The sequence below is a fragment of the Urocitellus parryii genome, chromosome 10 (assembly GCF_045843805.1).
Source record: "Urocitellus parryii isolate mUroPar1 chromosome 10, mUroPar1.hap1, whole genome shotgun sequence".
In the NCBI taxonomy this organism is placed as follows: domain Eukaryota; kingdom Metazoa; phylum Chordata; class Mammalia; order Rodentia; family Sciuridae; genus Urocitellus; species Urocitellus parryii.
The window spans coordinates 7,270,753-7,288,315 of NC_135540.1; the positions used below are offsets into that span (position 1 = coordinate 7,270,753).

Here is a 17,563-nt window from a genome sequence, read left to right on the forward strand (position 1 = left end):
TTGGTCTCTTTCTGAAGGTATTGTAGTAGCTTAGGCAGTATATTCTTTAAATTTTGATGTATGACATTATAAAGAACATATTTTTAAAAGCTCCGTTTATTAGACAAGGTAAAAAGTTTAACACTTAAGATCTACACTATTTGTCAGTTAAATCAAATCTTTTTTTTTTTTTTTTTTTTTTTTACTAGATATAACCCTTTGGTTTAAAACAAGAAATTTGGGTTTGAGTTATAGTCATACAATATTTTTAGACTCTGTGCATATAAATTGTATAACGTTGCCAATTTAAAAATTTCTTATCTTAGGCAATTAATGTTTTCTTTAAAAACTGAGTAAGATACCACTGTGTCCTTTGTGTTTGAGTTCATGGAGAGTTGTATACTCCTTGGAAGAGAATATTTTTTGGGGGGATGATTCTAATGATTACTAACTACTCAATCAAATAAAATGATTGGGTTAGTCAAAGTATTCAAAGTGTGAATTTAGCAAACAAAAAGGAACAGCTAAAATACTTTTTAGCTTCCCGTAGGGACCACCTGGTGTCTGAAAACACAGACTACTCAGGTTCTGGAAAGTGCACTTTTTCGTAGAGTACACTTAGGCATTAAATTTTCACTGTTTGACAGAGAATGGAGGACACCAATAAATTGAAGATGAATGTTGACAGAAGTTACTTCAGCTAAAGGTCATCGAGAAGTGAACGTGAAGCCATCTCTGTTCTGTAAAGCTGAGCGTCCAGGATGCAGTGTGTACATGGGAGGTGGTTTGCACACTGAGCCGTGCCTTCAGTGATAGTGTAGAGGAAGAGTGCGAAGGGTTTTGCTTGAGTACCTTCTGTGACTTCTTGGAGTGAAATAAATAACAGTGAAAACATAGTGCGTAAGGTTGATACTTTGGGGACGAAATCAGCCTTTTTACATCTGAGGCGTGAGATGGTTCGGATCCCGCCGTGTGGTGGTAGTTACGGCCTGTCACAGTCGCTGTTCCTCAGCCGAGTGCTGGCAGTCTGTGTTGCTCAGAGCTGTTTCCCAGGAGTGGCGCTGAGCAAACACCCTCAAAGTCTTCAGCATTATTCCCTGTGTGGCCCTGGCCTGGAACCCAGGGGCCTGGCACGCGTCGGCAGGCTCCCCACACGGAGCCACTCCCTGAGTTGCTCAGGCTGGCCTGGAACTTGTGATCTGTCCTGGCTTCAGCCTCCTGGTTTCCCCAGTACTCACTACTCTTTTGTCAAGTTCCTTTCCCCTGTCCCTGGGGTCAGCCTGCCCAGGGCCCTAAGTTTACAGAACCTCCTGCGCCTGGGGCTGGTATCTGGGGCCGATCCCAGCTTGTTGCCTGCGGAGGCTCAGGTTGCGGGGCTTTGAGTGCTTGGGGACTCGGTGATCAGCAGCCTGGAGGCTTGGCGGCCAGGCCCACCGAGGCAGCTGTCACTCCTGCCCGCCCTCTCCATGGCCCAGGGTTCCTGGGACTCTGTCTTCACATGCTCTGGCATTGAACTTGACGAACCTCTCCTGGATGAATGTGTTGACTGTGAAGGGATGGAGGGAGAGCCATCTGCTGGTCACCTTGCTGGGCTTCTTGAGGAGCCAGGGCCTGTATACCGTTATTACCTGAGCCCCCTGTGGCCAGCTGCCCCCTCAGTCAGCCACTCTGGGCCAGATTCTCACGGAATCTTGACTTGCTAGCCACCCTCTCTTCCTCTTTTTGGGCCTCCTCAAATGCCCACCAGTTAGTGTTTTTGTCTGTCTAGTTGTTCCTCGTGGTGAACGGGACGCGGCAGGGTCATGTACATTGAGTCACTTTTGAGTCAGGTTGGTGAAGTCCAGACAATATGGAGGTGAGTCTTGCTGAGTACTGCCCAGAGTTCCGGGGGTGCTTCTTGTAGCAGCCCTGTGAGGCCCTTTTGACCAACAGCTGGCCCTTCCACCTGATGTCTTTACGTCAGATTTAGCTTGAGAACATCTCTGAGCTCCAGAAATTAGGACGATCTCTGTAGACACACAGTAGGAACTCCCCCCTGGTCCTGATGCAGAGCAGGCATGAATACACACTGTGCTCCTTTGATCCTCTGCTTGAGGAGAGGAACCTGGGCTTCCTGAGGAATCCTGAGAGGGAGTGGAGGGGATCTCCCTGCCCTTGGCATCTGACCTCCTTCCTGTCCTGGCTTGCCCACCATCCTCGGGAGGCCGGCGAGTCGGAAACTGCTTGTCCTGCTATTGCTCCCACTGAACCCGCCCTGCTCCTGGGATAGAAATCCCCACTTGTCCCTTGGTGACTGAGTTGAGTTCATCTTGCTCCCTGACTGCTGCAAGGCCCCACTGCAGTAGTTCTTAACCTAATCCTTGCTCTCCTCTCCCTTGAATAAAATCTGCTTTACCATCTTCAACAAGTGTCACCATCCCCCCCACGCTGACACTATTAAAAAAAAACAACAGTGAAAAAGAAGGCCAACAGCTTGTAAAAGAAGAACAAGTTTGAACTGAGCCATGGGCTCTCAAGTGCTCAAGAGTTGGGATGGTGGATAAGATATTTGGTGGCTTTTGATTGAACCCTGGAGAAGAGGTGGGATTGGGTAAGGAGAGAAACAGAAGCAGCATTAGTGGCGGTTGAGAACGGCAAGGAAGGGTTTTCTAGAGAAGAGCCTGGCCCAATGGAGGTATGTATGCTAAGCTGGGGCTTCCTAGGACGGATGGGACGGGGTCAGAAAACTTGGGAGGAGTTTCTCCCTGGACAGTTTGTACTTGGACTTGTTTGCAGGGGGACCTCAGGGAGAGATTTTCGAAGGAAATGGCCTGATGAGTTCACCTCAGGGTAATTACTCCGTTGTAACTGACAGTGGGAAGAAATCATAGGCTTGGAGAATGGAAGGCACAAAAACAAACAAACAAACAAACAAAAAAAAACAACTAGGTAAAAGTGATGTCTTATGTTTCCTGGTGCTGTAATAGAGCACCGTGGTCTGGTAACTAGATCGAGGGGCCACATCTGGTGAAGGCTTTCTTGCTTGGTCATTTTAGGGTAGAAGGCATTAAAATGGAGGTGACCCAGAGGGGGCCAAACTGACAGCACTCTCATAACAGCCCACTCTGGAGCTCTGCCTGCCCCATCTGGCCTAGCTCACCACACTGGCTTGGGGATCTGGTTTCCAACACAGGAACTTTTGTGGGTGATTGAAGACCAAACCGTGGGGCAGTAGGGGTGTGTGTACTTGGTGTCAGTTGGTAAGCCTTGGCAGTTGCAAATAAGGAGGGATGTGTATTAATAAAGAAACAAACAGGTAGATAGGATGATTCTGTGTTTGCTTTGCCCCAAATGTGCTCCCTTCTCTGGCTGTCTCCCCTTTGTTCATCCTGTCCTGACTCCATCCACTGCCAGCGTTCTTAGAGAGCCATGCATTTGTCACTCGGGCACCATCGATGGCCAATTCCTGTTGCTTGCCCGTTTCCTCAGTGAGGCCAGAAGCCCCATGAGGCCAGGGACTGTGGTTTTCTTCCAACACCTCCTAATACATTAGATATTCCCATCTGCTATGACACTTGCTGCTTTCTCTTGAGTGCTTGGAGGAGCCCTTTTAATTGATTATTACTTAATCCTACTACCATCTAGGTGGATCCGCCACTGGCCCAGAGGGTCAGGGAAGGTAATAATGCATAGCCACTCTGCTTTCTCCTGCTTTTACTTGACAGCGTTCGAAACGTATACCCACCGCATTGTGGTATTGTGTATGTTGGAGAAGGTAACGTGGACTTTGATTTTCTGATCCAGTGAGTAACCCTGGGTGTGATAAATCAGCCCAGTGCCAAGGTTTAAGTACAGTAGGGCCACAGGGGAAGAAGCTGTGCAGGGCACTGACACCATGACTGCCAGCTCCCCTGGAGGAGCAGGGTACAGATCAGGGGGCAAGTGGAAGTGAGGTTTGCTGGAAGGAAAGAGCTGCTTTATTCCATGGGCATGGTTTTGCTAGAGGAAAGGGTGTTCAGGAGCTTTGCCCTGTGTTGGCCGGTGCTTGCGTTTGGCCTTTAGTGACTGACTGCCCATATGCCTTCCATGTGAGTTTTGTTGTACGCTGGAAGGAAGGCATTGGGTTCGAGGGGTGTAGGTTCTCCAGGCTGTTCTGTTGAGGCAGATTGAATGTCTGAGCAGAGAAGGCGAGGCAGGCTCTGCCCTGGTGTGTACCTGGGAAGGGCCCTGAGCCTCTGCTCCCTTCTGTGCCTGCTGGGGAGGAGGTAACTGCACCCTGCCCTGTGGCAGCACACCCTTACTGAAGGAGGAAGTCCTCTGTGGGTCGCATTTTCTATTTGTTTTCTTTTTTAAAGGTCTTCACAACAGGCTTTGGGGAGCTGAAGAAGCTCTTGTCACCAATGAGTGGGTTTCCCTTTCTGTTTGTACTCCCTTTGGGTCCCCACAGGACCAGGGGTGTCTGCCAGATGGTGGAGGAGGCCACCACCAGCGGTTGGTGTTGGAGAAAACAGCAGGAGGGAAGTGTGTCACAGGTGTTGGATGGCCTGAGCTTTTGGCAGGAATGGTCAACTTACAAGTTCTGGGTGAGAGGGACTTTGGAGACAGGGGCTCTTGGAAAAAGGGGCAGATGGGATTTTAGGATTGTGACCCTGCCCTCAGGTGAAACCCTGTCCCACAAAGCATGTTCCTGAGGCAACTTGTGACCCTATCAGGACTCAAGTCCTGGCTTCATTTTGGTAAAATCTTTTAGTGGGTTTTTTCGGGTGTGTACTGGCGATTGAACCCAGGGGCGCTTACCCACCGAACCACATCCCAGTCTGTTTATATTTTGAGACAGGGTCTCACTAAGTTGCTTGCTAAGTTGCTGAGGCTGGCTTTGAACTCATGATCCTCCTACAATCAATCCTCCTGCCTCAGCCTCCCGAGCCACGGGGATTACAGTTGTGTGCCCCTGCACCTGGCTTCTTTTAATGGTTTTGAGCAATTGATTGATAAGCAAAATCCCACAAAATTTTAACTGAGTTGAGTTTTCCAGGAAGAAATATAAAATATTGAAATGGTAGGTCAGGGGCCTGAATGTTCGAATGGGTCACGTTGATCTGTTTCCTAAGGGGAGACATGCCTGTGAATCAATAAGGTGGAGATCACCAGAGAAAAGACTCTACTGATGTTTATGTGCTTTTACTTACCCCCCAGGTGGTCAGACCTGGGGCTTATCTACGGTGTAAAATTTGAATTCAGGGTGATGACTGGTGAAGTGACTAGTCACAGCCTGAGGGGATGGGGCTTCTAGGGAGGCAGGCTGGCTCTGGGAAGATGGCCACCAGGCTTGTGTGGGCACACTAGTGGCAGAGGAGGGTTGTTTATGCACAGGAGCTGTTTGTTGGGGAAGTTTTCTCTACAGAGGGAGATTTCTGCCCTTCTAGTCAGCTAGGCAAAGGCAGTGAGCCCCCCTCCTGCCGCTTCTAGTCGCCTTCAGACCCAAGTGGTGTAGCTGGGTCCCTTTTTAGTGGGACACAGTCTGCTCCTTGAGACTGCGCTTTTACGGGTTTGGTTTTCAGTTACTGTCCTGCTTAGCACGCTCTTCTCCACCACTCTGCCACGGTGTCACTGGAAACGCGCGCTGCGTGTTGTGATTCCCAGGGAGGAGGTGGTGGGTGTGCGCTTTCTGAGGGGTGGGGGGCAGGGGCTGGGCCACCACACTTCCTCTGACTTGGAAAGCTGTCCTTCCTCTTGGAGAATTCCTGATCCTGCAGTAAGATCAGGGCTCTGCAGGGGTCAAGGAGATCAGTAATTTTAGTTAGAAAAAACTCTTGCATTTGTTTAGTGCTTTCCTGTGTGGATGTGACTATGATTTCATCTGCGAAAGCTCAGTGACTGTTCAGTCTCTGCCCAACTCCTCTTTCCTAAATGCAGTCTTGCTGTCACTTGAGTGGTGCTAGATGCCTGTCACCACTAGCTTCCTGAAGGAGTGGGCCAGGTGGGCTGGGAATTTGTACAAACCCATATTTTAGTTTAGTGGATTTGCTTGTACTGGGCCTGAAAGGAGTTGGTCAAGGGAAGACACTGGACTGAGGGTCCTGAGCTCTGTGCCATGGTGTGACCTTGGAGAGACCTTGGAGAAGTTGCTCCTCTTGGCTTTCATTTCCTAATGGGTAGAAGAGAGGGGTCTGCACCCAGGGTATGGCGTCCTGCAGCGAGTTGCCTGAGTAGAGAGGGATGGGGGGACATTCGTCTTCCCGTGAACCCACCTGGTTTGTTTCTGGAACTCTAAGTTGACTTGGCTTTTAGGATTATTTTAGCAAAAATTTGCCAGAGAAGTGCAGTCATGCCCAGTGCAGTGTAAAAATTCAAACATGCAGGCACCACCCTGTCCCCTGCCCCCCAGGGACACGTACAAAGGGGAAGTCCATAGCAAGGAGGGAGTTGGTTGCCCTGGGTCTGCTCCTGCAGTGCTTGCTGCTTGTTAGCTAGAGACTCTTGGGGTGCTTGTAGCAGTGGTCTCTCAAGGGACTATAGAGAGAAACCTGGCACCTTCAGGAGACCTGCTGACAAGAGCACGCCCCCCCTCCCCCCTTTAACCTGTTCTGTTAATTATTGCAACTAATTATGCATCTTTGGTCTTTTCACCGTTTGCAATGCAAAATGCTTCTTAAGCATTTGTTTGCTTTTGTTTGCTGCTGATCCTGGGCCACCATCTGAGCGCAACTTGATGATTGTGTGTTATCATCTTGGGCTAAGTGCTGTCTCATTGCTTTGCAGGCTGCCTGCTGCTTCCCGGGGAGATCATGAAACGAGGTCGCCTTCCCAGCAGCAGTGAGGATTCTGACGACAATGGCAGTAAGTCCTGCTTTGTTGTTCCTGGAGCCTTCCAGGGTTTGGGGCAGTGTTAAAACATGATTTTTTAATGTAATGCTTTAAATAGCTGAGGTCCTTTGCATATCAGCAGGTCAGGGGCAGCCCCAGGCTGAGCACACTGGAGTGTGATACTGTAGGCCTGTAACCAGATCTTTTTTCCCTGTGAGGTCCATTGCATACCTGAGGCTTCCTGTTTGTTATCCAGGGATGAGTAATCTGGTTCCAGGACTCACTGGTGTGGCTGTTTTTCTTAAACATCATTTAAGGTACTTTGCAGTTGCTCTTTATGAAAAGGGAACTTCATCCAAGCCAGGTGATTATTAACCAGTTCCATTCCTTCCATGGAGATTGAGGGCCACCTGGTGTGACTGGAGCACGCAGGCAGCCCAGTTTCCCGTAGGCTGAGGCTGCGGCCCTCTCTCCCTGGGCTTTCTCTGAAGGTGCTTGCTGCTTAACTCTGCTACTCTGTGCCTGGCACCCTCACATTTCCACCAGAAGTGAGTTGGCTTCCAGACAGTCAAAATAAATGTCACAGTGTCTGCATGGAGACGCCAACAGGCTCCTTAGGGAAGAGCTCCCCTCACACAGCAAAGTGCCTGAGCTCTAGCCCTCTAGCTTCTGTTTGATGTTGTACAGATTAAACTGGGGGCCACCTGAAGGGGAGGAGGCTGTGCTGTGGGATGGGAAGGAATGGGCCTGCTTTCAGGGTAAAATCTGCTCTGAAGGAAGTCAGTTCCAGAGCTGTCTGTCTGATGTGCTCTGGAAACAGATATGCACAAATATGGGGGTGGGGTGGGGTGGGGACCCGGGATGCTGCTAGAGGACATGGAACTTGTGCTGTTCCTGAAGGATGAAACAGGTTTTTGGCCAACACGCTGTCATTAGTTTCTTGGTCTCTTAATGTCAGCAAATTAAAAGCTGCAAATGAGGACGCAAGGCTTTGCTGCCATAGTGGGCTGCACTGAAGCCATGGAAAGCTGCAGAAGGGCCTGGGTGCAGGCATGGAGTGCTGCACCTGGAACTGCTGGCCTTGGGAGGGGCGGTCAGTTGTTTGGGGATATGAACCCAGGTAGACCATGCCTGAAGGGCTGGGGTAAGGGGCTAAGGGAATGGGGCCTTTGGGAAGGCAGCAGGAGCCGCTGAGTTGGCTTTGGGAGCAGGGAGAGGAGAAGTAGGGAGCCTACTAGTGTCAGCTCTGAAGAGAGGGCTTTTTCTGGTATTTGAGGGACAGGTACTGAGGGCTGACTCACCCGCAGGTAGGTGAAGCCACCTGTCTAAGTGTTCTGGGGTGCTGCCTTCTGAACTTGAGCCACTTAGAGTTTCACAGCTTTTACTCCTTGTTTTCTCCAGTGTTTACTAGTGCTCAGGAGAAAGCAGGCTTCGGTGTTTCTTTCCAGTCCCCCACGGGACCTGTCAGTGCCCTCTGAGTTATAAGTACTCAGAAAACCTTGCTGCTTGCTTGGGTTTGCAGTTTTGTCCTAAAGCAATTAAAAAAGAAGCCTTGCTTTATAGGTTCAGAATTTATCAGAAGGTCTTATGAATCATCTCTACATGCTAATAGTGCCCAATAAAAGGCTGAAGTGCTGTGTGCGTGTGCCCTCGCTTAGAACCTGTCCCTTTCTAGACCAGCATTGTCTAGGGGTGTGGAAACGTGTAGTCTAGGGAAACTGAAGTTAAACTTCTCCATTTTAATAAGCACAGATTTATAAATCCCTGTGCAGCTAGTGATTTCCACTTGTGGCCGCCACTCTATGTAGTGCAGCTCTGGACACACTGTAGACTCCTGTCCAGAGGCTCTTGCTAGCTTCAAAACCCCTAGTATTAGTTAGCTCAGGCTGCCATGACAAAGCACCATAGGCCTGGTGAATTAACAAACAGAAATGGATTTTCTTTTTCATAGTCCTAGAGTTGGAAATCTTAAGATCAAAGTGTTGGCATGCTTGGTTTCTTCTGAGGCCTTTCCCACTGGCTTTTTCCTTGCTGTGACCGCACATGGTCTTTCCTCTAACGACAGTGGTCAGATTGGACTAAGGTCTGTTCTTTCCAGATGCCGCTTCCCATAGGGTCATAGTCTGAGGTATGAGGGGTCAGGGCTTCACAGTAATGGGCACAGTGCAATCCATAGCAGCCCCAGAAGGGAAGATGCCTCATCTGAAAGATCTGAAAGTGCATTAACCAGTTCGAGATGGAAGAGGAGGAGTCCACCAGAAGGGCACCTCCGAGGTGGCCTTTCCTGTGGGCCAGGGATTAAGGGAAATATGTCTAGGATGCTGGAGTTGGGTTAGCTGCATATGTGCCAAAGCCCAGTTCTCTCCTATCCCTGGCCTGGGCATGGGAGAGGAATGCTAGTTGCTGGCAGAAGGTAGGCCGTGCTTTGGTCATAGGGTGGCTCATTGTGAGAGGGGTGCTGATGCTTTGTGGCTGCCTGTCCGCACTTAATGATTTGGTAATCATGGAGGATGATGGTAGTCGTGAACAAGCAGCTCTGGTTGAGTGCCAGGCCTCATAAAAACATTTGCATATTCGGACCAGGAGCCCGCCTTTCATTCTCCTGGGGCAGCTGGTTCATGGTACACCAGCCCACTCAGTTGCACTGGAGTGCCTTCTTTCTTGTATGTACTGGGGACTGGATGGGCATGCCCACTGCCCCTGGTGTAGGGTCTTATAGAGGGAACGCCACCGGATACAGTGTTTGCTTCCATTGCTGCTCAGCTGGGCTTGGCCTGTGCACTGGCCACTCCTGGCTGCTCCAGCCTGCAGGCCTGACAACATTTGGCTGTAGTTCCCAGCTCAGGGCAGAGCATGTGTCCAAGTACAGGAGAGGCAGTGGCTGACGTCAGCTTGGGGCCACAGCATCGCCACAGCCATGCTGGGCCCTGTCTTCTTTTAGCCTGGAGCCCATGGCTTTGTTTTCTGGCTTGGCCCAGAGGAGTCCCAGCGTGGTATTTACAGTTGGGGATAGATGGCGCTTTCTGTGCCAGGCACAAGCCCTCGTCCAGCTGCAGGCGTGGTCCTTGCAGTCTTTCTCCAGGCGCCCTGGAGGCCTAGCTCTGCAGTGGGATGGAATAGTGTTGGGTTTGAGGCAGCTCTGTAATGGCTGGGCTCCTGAGACCGGGTGGCTCACCCGAACTCTGAGGGTATGCATCATGCCAGGGTGTGGCCCAGGGAAACAGGCCCTTTAATTTCCTGCTTCCCGTCCAGGAGCCTTTGACCTTAGGGGTTTGGCAAATGTGGGAATTGGTTCCACCAGTATGTTCATTATTTCCAAAACTTAAAAGATTTCATTTTATCTACAGAGGATAATTCAAACATCAAGTGTCCCTTCTTTTGGCAGGAATTATATGTTACTGGTTGTCTGGCCAATTCATAGCTCTGATCTGTATCCTTCGATATTTTTCCTATTAAAATGAAGATTAGTGTTATCTGGCAAACCCCCACCCCATCCAGGTCATGAGGTCTTTGGTTGGGTGAGGTAGCCAGATACAAATGGGGTTTTCATTGGTTTTGGTGGTTTTGTTTGGTGCCTCAGAAAGAGGGAAATTGGTTCCCTTTTGCAAAGGCTGGTGGAAGGGCTCTGATCATGTGTGGTTGTTCCTGAAGTTGTGAAGCATGGCTTCCTGGATAACTTGCTAAATTTCAGGGTTTTGTTGACCTCCTTGTGGAAGGCAGGCTTATAGCAGGTGTGGTGAGGCCCTCCAGGGCCACTCAACTTCCATGTGAAACTCGCGCCTTAGTTAACACCTGGGCTCTGCTCCGTCATCTCTGACAGCGAATGGGCGGAGAGGGGAGTGAGCTGAAATCCCAACTCCCTGATTTCCTGTTAGCAGTGCAGGCTGCGATACGAGCGTGAACTTTCGCACTTGTCATTCTGGACTCTCTGGCTGTACTTTCTGCTTTGGGCCCTATTACTGCTCATTTCATTCAGTGAGCCTCCACACCGTTCTGTACCTTCACTTTCTTATATCTGACTGGCTGTGCTTGGTCACTCACGTGCCTCTGTGATGGTCTTCTCTAAAGGGCACCTCCCCCTCCAGTTCTTCTCCTGTTGCGACTCATCCAGAGATGAACCTTCTGGGTCCTGGGACTTGGCCTTGGGCAAGAGTGCTGGGTGACTGTGAACATGCCTGTGTGTCAGCTGGCTGAAGACCCATGTGTGTGCATTTCAGTCCGCTGGTGCTGGCCAGCTCTGAGTGTGTGAGATGTCTTGTTTTTCAGAAGGTGGAAGTGAGTAGGGACCACAGGGGTCAGCTGAGCTGGGGTGGAAGAGCCCAGCAGGTGCAGGGTCAGCTTGAGATAGCAGCAGCAGTTGAGGCAGGCCTTGTTTTCAGTCCTGCGGTTAAGGTTGATGACCAGCAGAGCTTTAGGTATGCTCTGTCGAGGCAGGAGTGGCAGCTTCACTTGCCCAGGGGTAGCCAGCCCTCTGGTGGCGCACAGGGGCTGAGACGCCAGACTGTTGGACCAGAGTTTTGCTGTGCCTACTGGTTAGGGCTCAGCGGGTTTAACGCAGCAGGATGCAGCAGGATGCAGCAGCGTGTCAGCGTGTCATGTCCAGAAGCTGCATCTCCAATGTGGGAGGGTTGTGTGCAGCCAGTGACAGATGGTTTCACAGGCTGAGTTTCATGGTGTGTGCATGGACCCTCCATTATTCCAGCTTCATAACTCTTGCTGCAGGTGCAACATGCGAGCTGGTGTGCTTGGAAGGTGCTTGAGCTGTGTTTAGAGCCACTCCTTATTTAGATCTAGGGCAAGATAGAAGGCTGTTTTTAATATTTCAGAGGGGAGTGTTAGATGCCTCTGCAGTAGGACCAGAAAGAAGGGCCAAGAATATTGTGCATGGCAGGGTCCACACTGGCTGTGGTCTCTAGAACTTGTATTATCCCTGGAGGTTCTGCCTCGATGGAGGCTGGGGATGTTGAAACAAGACAAAACCTTCCCCCACACTCATTTTTTCCCGTGTTTAATGTAAGACAGTTTAGTATAGACTTGTTCTTTGATCAGTGTACATGTCAAGAATTTTATGTCTCTTAAATTTGTCACTGGAGTTGACTTGACCTCGGGTGATAATCTTACCTTGTGTGTGGTAATAAAATAAGGTTAGTCATTATTACTACATTTTTAGGGTTCCTGGATTCTCTCCTAAGAGCCCAAAATGAAGCATTTTGCTAGTCATATTCCTCATCTAGTGCATCATTAAATACCAGCATCTGGAAACAGAAAGTGCAGCCCAGCCCCGTGTGCTCTCGGATGACGGTGTTCAGCCAGGGCCCGCGATTTAATAGAGTATGGATGGCTGTCCCCAGTCCTGCTACTGTTTTAAATAGCATCATTTCAGGTTTGAACCTGCTCCCCTGGGCTTGTCATCAGAAAGTGTTTTGTAGCATGGCTTTTGTTTGGCGATGCTGAGGTTGGATGGGCTGTGAGCAACACCCCCAAACCCAACTTTTTTTTTTAATTGAAAAGGAATGCAGATTATTTTTGCTTTGATAATATTCTGGGAGCTTCCTGGCCTGGTACGGAAAGAGTGTGGCTGTAGGAAGGGATGCTGGTGGATGGACACCATGCCTGTCACTGCCATGAATGTGTCCCTGGATGGACGTGCTTCCTAGGCAGGAGGCAGTGGCCCCCCAATGGATCTTTGAATGTCGCTCTTCCTTGACTTGGTTTTCTTCTGCTAGGTGAAATACGAGTGTAGTCCTGGCTGCCACCTTTAGTTCCAGCCACTCAATTTTTTTGGTCTACTTTTTCTGAAAGATTTGAAGTATTAATTGAGAATTTGCTGTGTGTTCAGCACTGACTCAGCTATAAATTCTGTGCCTTATACTGGGGGCTCTTGATAGAATAACTGCTTTTGATACGAGCACAAAAACCAAGAGAAAGAGAGATCTCCAGCAGTTGTGCCCTGCCACTGGACACAGGCTGAGTAGCTCCCTCAGTCCCTTGGACCAGGTTCTCACCTGGTTCATCAATGAAGTCTCAGCTTTATACAAACCACCCATGCAAGATAAGATAGAAAAGTTCCTTTTCCTTTTCCACTGAATAACATCTCAGTGACAATAGCATATATTTATTTAGTTTGGTACCAGGGATTGAACCCAGGGGCCTTCAACCACTGAGCCACACCCCAGCCCCCCTTCCCTTTTAAAAAAAAAACCATTTTATTTAGAGACAGGATCTTGCTAAGTTGCTTAGGTTGCAGAGGCTGGTCTTGACCTTGTGGTTCTCTTGTCTCAATCTCCTAAACTGCTGGGATTATAGATAGGCATGTGCCACAGCCCCGGGCTGACAGTAGCTTTTAAATAGCTTTATTGAGGGATAATTGACATAGCAACTGCACATATTTAAAGTGTACACATTGAGAAACTTGAACATGTTTACACCCATGATACCATCAAAATCAAAGTAATCCTTCCCACTTTCCCCACTTTTCAACTACCGATCTGCTTTCTGTCACTATAGATTAGTTTGCATTTTCCAGAGCTTTATATAAATGGAATAATACAGTATGATCCTTTTTTGGTCTGGCTTCTTTTCCTCAGCATAATTATTTCATTATTCATCCATGTTGTAGATATTAATAGCTCGTTTGATGGCTGGCTGGTGTTCCAGTGTATGGATGTACCACAGTTTGTTTATTCATTTGTAGTCTGGTAGTGGATTTTTTTAGGTTGTTTCTATCCAGCTTTTAGCTTTCGTAAATGAGCTGCTGAGAGCATTCCTTATGTCAATGATAAATTAAATTTAGCTTTTCTGGTGTTTCCCTTGCTTTAAAGTGAGTTTTCTTGTAAATCAAATAATTTTTTTTTTTTTTGTAGTGCTGGGCATGGAATCCAGGACCTTGCACATACATGCTGTGCATATGCTCTACCACTGAGCCACATCCTAGCCCACAAAGTGGTCTAATAGGATTAGTTTTAATTTCTTTTTCACCTCTGCATTATATTAGCACTAGGTAAATGAAAAGGACTAGAGTTGCCTTGGTTAATACTGTTGGATATCAGATTTGTAGCATCTTTAGAGATATGTTTTTTGAAAGCAAATGTGGTGCAGACAGTGAGGGTTTGTCACTGGGGTGCATTCTGTGTCCTCAAAGCTATAGGCTTCCTGTGAACCCTGGAAACTACAGATCCCAGAAGAGGCAAGAGGATTATGGACCCAAAAAATTAGCAAATTTATTTGTTTTAACCCTGAAGGTATTTTTCTCTAAGGACCCTCCACGTTCTACTTCATGTTGGATTTTAAACTACAGCAGAGGGGTGATTCTTAAAGATTTTAGCTTTGTTTCATTTATAATCCTTCCCATGGTAATTGACGGTGAAGGAGCCCTCCCTTCCTGCCTCGGTCTTCTCTTTCCCATCCTGGACCTCCTGGGACTCTTCTCCATGCAGTTAGTGTTCTTGTTCCCTCTTTTGAGCCTGCTGACTGCTGGAGGATGTCCTGTAGGACCAGCGGGTGGAGAAAGGGCCTCTCTGAAGAGTCGAGCAGCCCAGCTATTTTCTCTCTAGGCTTCTAACATGGCTTCTGCCTTTCCTTCTTCCAGGAGTGACCAATTTAGAGCCAGCTGAGCTCACCTTAGTGCGCCTAGAACGAAGCATTCTTGTTCAGGGTCTAAAATTATAATTATTATTTTTATTATTTTGGGTCCTGGGGATGGAATTCAGGCCTGTGCATGCTAGGGAAATGTGCTATCCCAGTTCCACTTATCACTTTTAAGGAAGAATTTTCTTGGTGGTTTTTGTGCTGGTGATTGAACCCACTGAGTCACATCCCCAGCCCTTTTTATTTTTTATTTTGAAACGAGGTCTAAGTTGTCAAGGGACACACTAAGTTGCTGAGGCTGGCCCTGAACTTATGCTTCTCTTTCCTTCGCCTTCCCGGGTCACTAGATGATGGCGTGTGCTACCATGCCCAGCTAGAAAGGATGTTCTACGACATTTACCAAAATGCCAAGGGGTTGCTTGAGGGAAATCTCATTCTGCCAATGGAACTACTCGGTTGACCTAGGAACAGCTCAGGACTGAGGCTCAAAGGTGGCACTGATGCCTTCCCTGTCAGAGTGAAGCTGGGAATCCCTTGGTCACAGCAAATCTGATGACAGGCTTAGGTGCAGGATCTGCTTCTTAATGTCCCCAAGGTCTTACCAGTGCTTTGATTCCATGTTCCCCTATTTGGTGTCTGTTTGAGTGACAGGTGGCTTAACTGGTAGAATGGCAGTTCCTTCAGACGCTTGGCTTTTAATTTTTTTGGAATTTGTTCATTTCCGGGAAGTGGTGCCACCTGTTTATCAAATCAGGTGCTGCTGAAGATAGACATTGGAGGTGAGTTCTTAGGAAGTTGGACAAAACCTGCAGGTGGCTGTGAGTGCTGTTTTGGATCTCTGGCAACAGTCTGGCATCCAAGAGAGGAGGCCATTCAGTTGTCCATGTAAGGCATTAACAGGAGGCCATGGCAGGGGTGGAGGTGTGGGAAAGTTGGGTGGGTGACTGGCCCACTCACAGGACTGGAGGTGTTCTGAGCAGGAGGTTCTAGGGTGACTTGAAGGTTTCTGACCTCAAGTAGAAATGGTGACGGTGTTCATCACAGTAGGCATGGGTGGAAGGCAGAGCAGGTTTGGGCGAACTGGAACTCAGTTTTTGTAATGCTGGGTCAACAGACTCGGCACCCAAGGGTTGCTGTCTGACATGGAGGGGAGGCTGGGTCTGGGTCTGGAGCTTAAAGGGTCTGCTGGGTCCTCTGGGTGTGCCAGGGTGGGAAGACCAGTGTTCATGGGTGCACAGAAGCAGAATCCACGGTGGGTCCCCACTGAGGAGGACAGCCTCTGAGGCAGAGCGGGTGTGACAGCAGGATGGAATTGTTGGCGCTGCAGAGAAGTCTCAGGTCAGAGCAGCGCCCAGCTGCTGGGTGCCATGAGGGGGAGAGGCCGTTTGCTAGGATGGAAGTAAGGGAGGGAAAGAGCCCGTGGTGTCTTCATGGAAAAGCAGAGTGGGCAATTCTGGGGTTCCTTGCAGGCTTTCTGTTCTGGGAATATTGAATTTTTATGCTCTGTGGCGCCGTCTCCCCCTGACTTTTCTTTTTCAATGTTTAGAGCATTGTTTTAGGGTTCAGCATACTGATCTTTGCATTTAGAGAGCTTCATGAAGACATTTTTCAGTTTGTATGAAAGAATGTGAGACTTAGAGCCTCTTAGGAAACACAGGCACCATCAGCATCGTGTTCTGAAGTGCTCTGTCCTTGTATGTGCTGTGCCCACACAGCACCCATGCACTCTCTAGGCTAGGGTTGGCCTTCGGTGTGCTTGGAAACGACTGGCCGGGATAGAGGAGCTCTGGCTGAGATCCAGGGGAGGGCATTGGGCGTTGTCCCCTAGGTGAGCTTCGAGGAGCTTGGGTCAGGAAGCTCCCGAGAACCCAGTGACCCCTATTGGGATATTTGTTTTTTTCCAGGCCTGTCAACTACATGGTCCCAGAACTCTCGATCCCAGCACAGGAGAAGTTCCTGCTCCAGACATGAAGACCGGAAGCCTTCAGAGGTACTTCCTGCACGCCTGCCTGGCTCTGCATGCCATCCACGCGTGTGCATGAGGACATGCTGCCCCCAGGCACCTGTTTGGCCAATGTCTGTGTGCAGTCCTGGGCACGTTAACCTCTCTGTGCCTCTGTGTACACAGCTGTAGGAGGGGTTACTCAGGTCTGTGCTTCGTAGGGTTCTTGTGAGTGATGACTGGGTTAATACGCAGAGGCGCCTACATGCCGAGCACGTGCACTGTTCCCGGCACACAGAGTGCCAATAATGGTTAGTTGTTATGATTAATTGTTTTCTTTCTTTCCTTTCCTGTTCCATCTTCGCTGGCTCCCAACAGCTCTCCCTCTGGCCAGGAGAGGAGCGGTTCAGCTGCTGCCAAGTCACTGCCAGCCTCAAGTTAGTTTTAGCCATGAATTTGTGGCTTATTTGGCAACAATCCAACGTAATCTGGGAGTTTTGCTTGGGGATTATGCTAAGGCTTCCCCTCATTCCTAATTTGTTTCTCCTCTTCTTCTGTTTCCCCCGCTGCTCCACATTTTGTTGTGTGTCTTTCTACCTGCACTTGTTTTTAGGTGCATCTTTCTCTGCTTTGTTAGAGATCCCACCTGTCCTGGGCTGTTCTCTGTGACTACCTTGGCTGGGCTCTGAGGACTCCGAGTGAGCAGGTTATGGAAAGAGCTTGTGGTTGGACTCTGGTTTTGTGCCGCCTCTTGATGGAGGACTTCAAAGTAGGCCCCATTCTGTAGTGGCCCCGTGGAGAGGTGTCCTCAGAGGGTCTGTGGGAGCTCCCAGAGGTGCTGTGTACAGTAGAGGAGTCGGCTGGTGTGCAGGGACACCCTCCAGGAAATCGCGCATGTCCTGTAGGATTGCAGAGAGCTGCCCAGGAGGGGCCTCTGCATTAGGCCAGATGCTGCTGAGGAGGTGGCCGTTCCATCCCTTGGGTTATTGCAGGCCTTTTGCTTTCACTTCCTTCTAGGGTACTGGTGTCTTTGGTTGTTTTTATTTCTTCTTTTTGATCCCTCGTGCTGCTTCTGATGTTTCTGACGACCTCAAGAAGTACCTTTCTGATGTTTACACCGTGCTGCTGTTTCAGTGCAGGTGTGTAAGAGCCCCACAGAAGCTGGTTGGTTCCTGGCATGTAAGTGGATCCCCTTCCACACCCCTGCGGTGCCTGCACCAGGTAGTGAGGGGGAGACTCTGAGCAGCAGGGACCTCGTGCCGGTCTTCT

General features: G+C 49.2%; 1 protein-coding gene across 6 annotated transcripts in view; it reads left to right on the forward strand.

Annotated features, from left to right (window-relative positions):
• Positions 1-17,563, forward strand: part of Jade1 (jade family PHD finger 1) — a 52,865-nt gene that overhangs the window by 11,712 nt on the left and 23,590 nt on the right. For 5 of the 6 annotated variants that reach the window (XM_026390889.2, XM_026390893.2, XM_026390895.2 and 2 more), the window contains exons 2-3: positions 6,721-6,798; positions 16,257-16,342. In XM_026390889.2, coding sequence (XP_026246674.2) covers positions 6,747-6,798; positions 16,257-16,342 — 138 coding nt within the window. In that variant the 5' untranslated portion in view covers positions 6,721-6,746. Of the gene's footprint in view, positions 1-6,720; positions 6,799-16,255; positions 16,343-16,672; positions 16,732-17,563 lie in introns of those variants that run through there. The other variant, XM_026390894.2, reaches the window with a different exon arrangement.